Source organism: Hemicordylus capensis, chromosome 6 (assembly GCF_027244095.1).
Source record: "Hemicordylus capensis ecotype Gifberg chromosome 6, rHemCap1.1.pri, whole genome shotgun sequence".
Lineage (NCBI taxonomy): Eukaryota > Metazoa > Chordata > Lepidosauria > Squamata > Cordylidae > Hemicordylus > Hemicordylus capensis.
The window spans coordinates 25,217,141-25,225,105 of NC_069662.1; the positions used below are offsets into that span (position 1 = coordinate 25,217,141).

The 7,965-nt window shown below is 42.9% G+C and overlaps 1 protein-coding gene across 1 annotated transcript in view; it reads left to right on the plus strand.

The window, feature by feature from the left end:
- The window catches only part of LOC128328836 (vomeronasal type-2 receptor 26-like), a 46,161-nt gene extending 43,500 nt beyond the window's left edge, over positions 1–2,661 (plus strand). Inside the window, exon 7 of the mRNA XM_053258959.1 lies at positions 1,763–2,661. Coding sequence (XP_053114934.1) covers positions 1,763–2,661 — 899 coding nt within the window. The remainder of the gene's footprint in view (positions 1–1,762) is intronic.
- The last annotated feature ends 5,304 nt before the right edge of the window (positions 2,662–7,965 follow it).

The window sequence follows — 7,965 nt, forward strand, 5'->3', positions numbered from 1 at the left end:
GTTTTTCACTGAAAATCTCATATGCTACCAGAGAATCTACAATTAACACCACAGAAACAACAAAACCCAGTACCCCACAGGCTTGTGGGTGTGGGGGTTGTTTGCACCCTATGTGCACTACACAACCCCTTGCTCTGGGCAACCCCAGTGCCCCCCAAGTGGAATTATGGGGCTGCTGAAACCTCCCTTATTCCCCATGGGAGAAATCTTAAAGACACGTAAACTTCAACAAATCACAAAAAATCAGCCCTTTGCCCAATTCCTTTGAAATAATTCTGGAAGTTTCCTTGCCCCCATTGGGCACTACCACCCACCACACTCTGCTCTGGGTCATCCCTTTCCCCTTGATTTGAAGCGATACATTTGCTGGAATCCCCATTATTCCCTATGGGAAAATTCTTAAAGATGTGTCAACTTGAAAAAAAATTCACACAAAAAATCTGCAGTTTGCCTAATTCCTTTGAAATTTGGGTGGTAGCTTCCACCCATTGGACACTACCACCACCACCCACTCTTTTTGCCCTGGGACCCTTTTTAAAAATCCAAATCGATTTGGATTTGGATTCGGAAAATTTGGCTACAAAACAAAACAGGGCTGATTCGGATTCAGAAAATTTGGGTAGAAAACAAAACAGGGATGTTTCGATTTGGATACAAATCGAAACAAGAAAATTCCAAAATGCACACCCCTAACTCAGTGGTTACAAGAATACTTCAAATAGCATCCCAGTTCCAAGGAACAGGGGTGTAGGAAAATACAAGGCCAGTGTTTCTTAGCTTAGTTACATTACAGGCAAACAACCCTAGAACACTTACAGGGATATGCAAAACACATTAAAAAACAAAAAACAAAATCTAATGCAAAATCTGACTAAACAGTTCCATAGACTAAACCTCCAGAAGCCAAAAGCCCTGGCTTCCTTTGCTTTGAACTCATCCACCCCTGGATTGAGAATTCAAACCCCTGCAGTCCTGTCTTCCAAGAACTGCAGTCCTCTTTTTGCAGCCATTTCCATGGCCACATGTCTTGGTCCACCACCAGCCCAGCTTCTTTCTCACAAAGAACCTTCTCTTCCTCCCAACTCCTGTCCAGGTCCCACCCACCTGCTGTGTTGATTGGCTGATCCCTGGATTTCAGCAGCCTGTCAGGCAGGATAGGGTTCACTTCCGATTAACTCTTTAGGGGAGAGGAGGGACTGTAATCTCAACCAGAAATTACAAAGGAAGAAATTACACCAGCCAGTTCTCTCTTTTGCATGAGTGGGTGTCGCTGGCAGCCATTAAAAGGCTTTCCAAGGTGTTGTATTGATCTGGAAGTAATGAGGGATATCTACATCCAGATGCACACCTACACTCTGCATCTTGTAAGAGGTCTAGGAAGAATGAGGCCCTATCTACACGGTTTCCCCCCCATGTAAACAGAACTTCAAAACCCCTATCAACATCCATTCTATCTTGTCTGTCATAGTAGGTCAGCCTTTTCAACAAGGGCTAAATGGTTAGGCAATGTCTTTTCATTTATATAATGCAATGCCAGCCGCAGTGAGTAAAATTCAGGTACAATGGGAGTTGTAGTCTCATATCTGCAACAGGGGGAAAGGCTGAGCTTGTGCAACCTTGTAGTAGTGCAGCATTAGTCAGACACAGAGACAGAATTTAATGGATCCCCAAATCTTGAAAGTGAAAAGAATGTTTTTGGAAAGAACAATTACATAAGAGAATGTATAAGTGTGATAAAGATTATACATTGTATTTTTTTCAGATATGAATGACTGTAATAAATGTATGGATGGAAACTATCCAAACAAAAAACAGGATTTCTGTATTCCAAAGGCCATAAGCTTCTTGTCTTATGAAGAACCTTTGGGCATCAGTTTAGCCTTTTCTGCCCTTTTGCTTTCCTTGATCACAGCCCTGGTGCTCGGAATTTTTATGAAGCACCACAACACACCCATGGTCAAAGCCAACAATCAGAGCCTCACCTACGCTCTCCTCCTCTCCCTCCTGCTCTGCTTCCTGTGTGCATTGCTGTTCATTGGCCGCCCAGCTAAAGTGATGTGTCTCCTCCAACAACCTGCTTTTGGCATCATCTTCTCAGTGGCTGTTTCTTGTGTCTTGGCAAAAACCATCACTGTCATCATGGCATTCATGGCAACGAGGCCAGGATCTAGCATGAGGAAATGGGTGGGGAAAAGACTGGCCATCTCTATTGTTATTTCCTGCTGCTTTATTCAAGCAGGCATTTGTACTGTGTGGCTGGCAACTTCTCCTCCTTTTCCAGATGTTGACATGCATTCAGTCACTGAAGAAACTGTACTTCATTGTAACGAGGGCTCAGCTGCCATGTTTTACTGTCTCTTGGGCTACATGGGCTTCTTGGCCACTGTCAGCCTGACTGTGGCTTTCTTTGCCAGGAAGTTACCCGACAGTTTCAATGAAGCCAAATTCATCACTTTCAGCATGTTGGTCTTTTGCAGTGTGTGGTTATCCTTTATTCCAACCTACTTGAGCTCCAAGGGGAAATACATGGTTGCCGTGGAGATCTTTTCTATCCTAGCATCCAGTGCTGGTTTGCTGGTCTGTATCTTTTCCCCCAAATGTTACATTATCATGTTGAGGCCTGAACTAAATAATAGGGATCATCTAATGAGAAGAAAGTGATGGTGCGGAGAGATAATCTCTATTTTGCCATGTAAGATGATTTCTTTAACAACCCATTTTTCCTCCTTTGTTGCCTTCACATTAAATTCCTTTGTGGTCCCCATAATGAATTCAAATGCTTCTGCACAGACAGATGGAAGTTCCAAAGAAGTGAAGTGGGGAAATCCTTAAAACTATTCCCACCCAGAAACCAGCATTCTAGTGAAGAGTGCTCTTGAACATGGAGGCTCCACATCAGAACCAAATTGCTAGCATTTGTGGAAACTTCACTTGACCATACTGCCCTTGAACAAATGACTTTTCTGGTGCGAACTGCCCTTGAACAGTGGCTGAACCAAAAACTGAGTATGGAAGCTTCATCTCCACAATATGGTCAAGTAAAGCTTCTATAATCAGAAAGTTTTGTTGTATTCTAGAACCTCCATCATCAAGGGAGACATATTCCACTATACTAGAATAGTAGTTTTCTGGCACCAAGTGGAGCTGTTTCTGGGATTTCCTTGCTGCATGTCTTTGGGACTTTCTGGAAGGGTGTGGATGAGCAATTTGAGAGAGAGGATGCCAGGCTGGAGTACACAAGCCTTTTCGAGCAGCAGCTTGAGAAGTGAACTGCAAGTCTACATGCACACCAACAAGGAAACAAACTCCTTTAAACAAATGGAACCTGCTCCCAAGTAATGAGAGAAGAGTGAAAGAATCCCTGAAAAATTGTGTTAGGGTAAAAATAATGGAAACATCATTTTTAAAATGTGGATTAGAAAGAAACCATTTGTTGGAGATGTAGCTCCTGATGGCATCAACTCTTAGCAATAGCAGCCCCATTAACCATGGGGGGAATTTGAAGTTGAGATACCCAGTAAATGCATTCCCTCTCTGATTATACTTTGTCCGCTCTGATTCCCCTTTGTTAGAATCAGGTTTCATTCTCTTATCTAGAGAGAGAGAGACTTCCCTCTTCTCTCTTCCCCTCTTCCTCTGTGTAGCAAGCAGCAGCTAGGCAAGTAGGCTTATCTATCTTCATGATTGGTTTTCTAAATAAACTACTTTATACAGAAATTTAACTCCATATCTTTGGACAATATTAGATTAGATCTGCCTTTTTGTCCTTTCCCGCACTCTGTGGTAATGGAATGTGCAATCCAGCCACCTCCCTGCGTGCCACCTGGAAAGAGTGGAGAGTGGCCATTTATACAGTATACCTCTCGAACTTTCCACTGATTCATGGGATGAGTATGGAGGTTTAAAGTTTACACACTTTCCCCACTTCCCAGTGCACAGGGAGGCTGGAAGAGACTGGAAGTGTGTGTGTGGGGGGCTCTCTCCTGCCATCTCTTAGCACCATCCTTGAGGAGGCCACATGAGTGGTGGGGGTGCTCTCTCACCACTTCACTATACATCAGGATGCTTAAGGAGACAACAGGAAAGGACTCTTGAACACTCTCACCACACTCCATTGTAAGCCTTCCATTGCCCAGCTAGCGGGGGCCCCTCTCCCACTGCCTTTTTAAGCACTGGGATGCTGGAACTGGTGGTGGGAAAGGCACTGCACCACTTTGTGCCTCCCAGTCCACCAGCTGTAAGTCTGGAGATTGGCCATTTATACTCTAAACCTCCAAGCCTGTTGGTTGTAGGCCGGGGAAGGTTCAAGTATAAATGGCCACTTTCCACACTTTTCAGTTGGCATGGGGGTGGGGGAGGCTGAAAGAGCCACAGAAGTGGCTGGAACACTTCAAGCCACGAATGCATCCTGAGTGACAACATTAACCCCATTGTTTATGGGTTAGGGTGAAGAGCTCCAATATCATGAATTCAGGGTGTTACGGAGTTTCCCCAGAACATAACCCCTGTGACACTGGAGCGCTTCCTGTATTCTCTTCTACCATGCAGCACTGAATTACTATTCTGGTGTTCTGTTCTGCTCTCCTATTCTCTGGAACATGGAAGTTCTACATCGGAGCCAAACTGCCTGTGCTGATGGAAACTTAACTTGACCGTACTGAGGAAATGAAACCTTCATATTCACAGACAGTTTTTATGTCATGTGGTAATAAAATTGCCTGTGGTTGCCAGGAGTCAACACCGACTTGACGGCACAACCTTTCTTTTCTTTTTCATGTCATGCAGAACCTCCATATTCAAGGCAGTCTGCACCAGAATAATCATTTGTTGGCACTGCATGGGAATGGCTTGTTTCTCACCCATGTTTTAAAAGGGGTGTAAGCCCCATTAAACTTAATGGGATTTGCTTCAAAATAAAGAGGGGATAGTTAAACAAGTCCTGAAAAATGATGTTGGGAGGGAAATAATGGAAATATCCTCTTTTTAAAAAATGTGGGTGGGAAATGGCAATGCCTAACCTGTTCTTTTAATTTCAATGGGACTATTTTGAGTAACTTTCCTCATGTCTGTTATTAACCATTCAGCAGAAGCCTCCGGCTTAATTGGGAGAGATATACTCTCTCTTTGATTGGAGGCTAAGTGTATAATTTGTAAAATGTACTACATCCTAGAAATCAGGAAAAGGAAGAATCAGGAAGTAATGAATGCCATTAAAACATGGCACAATGTTAATAAATGAAGAAGAGGAGTCAGTGCCAGAAGAGCTGATATTAGCAGCTGCTGAGGGCCCAGCTGTGAACAGAAAGCAGGCCCTGAAAAGATGTGTGTGTGTGGGGAGGGGGGTCCCAAGGCCTGAGGGAAAGAAGGTAAAAAAGGAGAAGAAAAGGGCTCATAGGTGTCCACCCTTTAAAGTTGGGGTTCCAGAAATGTGGGGCTTGTCCTCTAGCGGGCTATAAGCACAGCATCCCTCCAGAGGCTGTGGTTGGTGTCTATGTTATGTTTCCTTTTTAGATTGTGAGCCTTTTGGCAACAAGGAGCTATTGTATGTACAGTATGTATGTATGTATGTATGTATGTATGTAGAGCCACCTAATGGCACAGCGGGGAAGTAACTTGCCTAGGGAGAAAGAACTTGCTGGTTTGAATCCCCGCTGGTATGTTTCCCAGACTATGGGAAACACCTATATTGGGCAGCAGTGATATAGGAAGATGCTGAAAGGCATCATCACATACTATGTGGGAGATGGCAATGGTAAACCCCTCCTGTATTCAACCAAAGAATACAGTATTGTATTATTTTTATTGTATTATATTCTTTTTATTCCTTGTTTGTTTTTTGGTCATGGGCCATAATAAATTTGATTGATTTGATTTGACTGATATAAGAAAATGCTGAAAGGCATCATCGCATACTATGTGGGAGATGGCAATGGTAATCCCCTTCGGTATTCTACCAAAGAAAACCACATGGCTTTGTGGTCGCCAGGAGTCCACAACAACTTGATGGCAAAACATTTTTTACTGCATGTATGTATGTCTATGTAACATGCTCTGGGAACCTTTTGTTGACATGTAGTGTATACATTTTTGTCGTATTGGTCATGAGCAGAGTATAAGTTACCATACATGGTTAAAAAGTCACAATTCAGAGGGCATAAGGAAGAACGTTTTACCTCAGGAAATTCAAAGAGCTGCCTGACTTAAGTCCTACAGTAACTAGTTCAGGAGACAGCAGCAAAAATATGATCTCAACACTTCATGGGCAGTTGTGAATCAAGCTGTGACATTTGTGGGGAATTTCTAGAAGATAATTCTTAGTTGTATACACTGAGTCCGAAGCAGACCCCGCCACACACACTGATCTGTTTGTGGGGATTTTCTAACAAAAGAAGAACATGTTGTTCTAATAAGCACTAATCAGTAGAGGCGTAACTAGGGAAAATAGCGCCTAGGGCAAGCACTGAAATTGCGCCCCTGTCCAAACAGGAATGATGGGACTTGTAGTCAACAATATTTGGAAATCCCTGTTAAAAGGAACACTGTACCATCTAGACATGGTTGTTGATCAAAACCTGAAAACATGAGCCATCTCTGTAAAAGACCTAGAACAGCAGTCAGGAGTTATGCGAGGATTCCAAGTGTCATTTTCTCTGTCTCATCTCATTCTTTTTTAAAAAACATGACTTTGTCCTAGAGGATCACCTGCCCAAATAGCCACTAGCAAAATAGGGGAAGAAGAAGGTGGTGGTGGTAGGGGTACATGATTCCTGCCAGCCTTTGTCTTATGATGACTGTTGGCTCATGATGGGGTATATGTGCATTCACCACACCAGTGCTTACTTTGACATCAAGAGGTAGGAGGATACATTAGTTTGCCACACTAGACAGAGGCAGTTGAAACAGGAGCAAGACAGACAAGTTCTGCCAGGGCCAAAACCAGCCCCTGCCAGACTAAGAAATCATTGTAATTTGCCCCTTCCTGTCACAAGCAGTGTGCTGTTCTTTTATTATTGACTCTAACTCTCAAATATCCCAGTCATGGATGGAAAATTCATGGTCAATTTACAACAGACACATTTTCTACATGGAAGTTTCTTCTGTGCAGGTGTTGTGCAGAAACCCATGTGTAGTGACCGCCAAGGGCATAGCAAAGTTGGAATGGGCCAAGATGAGATTTTAAAATGGGCTCCCAGCCCCTCAAAGTCCAAGGCCTCCACACACCCCAGGCCCCCAAGGATTTAAGTCTGATATTTCAAAATAAGTATGCTGCCTATTCAACCCAGTATAACAGTCTGCACTATCCACCTACATAGCCATACTAGAGATTCCTGCTCTGCCAAAGATCAAACTAAATACGATACAGATATGTCTATGGATTTCAAGCATACTCTCTGTTTGTTTTAAAAAATAAATGTCTACTTGATAATTTTCCAGAGATTATAGTGGAAGGAAAATCAAAGGAAATTCTGCAAAGTTCAGACAGAATGGAAATGGGGATCCATTCATCCCTAGATATCCAGGATTCACTTTTTAGGAGCTATGAGACCTGTCGGGAGCATATTTTCAAGTATGCAAGAATTCTGATCAAAGAGATTGATTTATTTCCCAACTCCAGACCATATTTCACAATTTCTGGTGTTCTTTCTAAGGGAAAGGGAGCAATTCTTTTCTTGTTTTCCCATGGGACAACATCTTTCTGCTACAAGCAAAACTCTAGTGTGCAACTGACAATTACCTACTCTTTGGTTATCAAAAGAACTGTGATTAATCCTCTTGCTGGTCTGAACCCTTGTGGATTTCTGGGGGTCAGTAGCAAAACAAGCACAACACCTGCAGAAAATGTTATAAATTTCCCTGGTAATAATCAGAGCTAATGCTAGAAAAGGGGAAAGGTAAGTGTCTGCTGGCTTGATCTCTGAGACTTATTCCTTGGATAACACTGTATATGCTGTCTCTTTTCTGTTT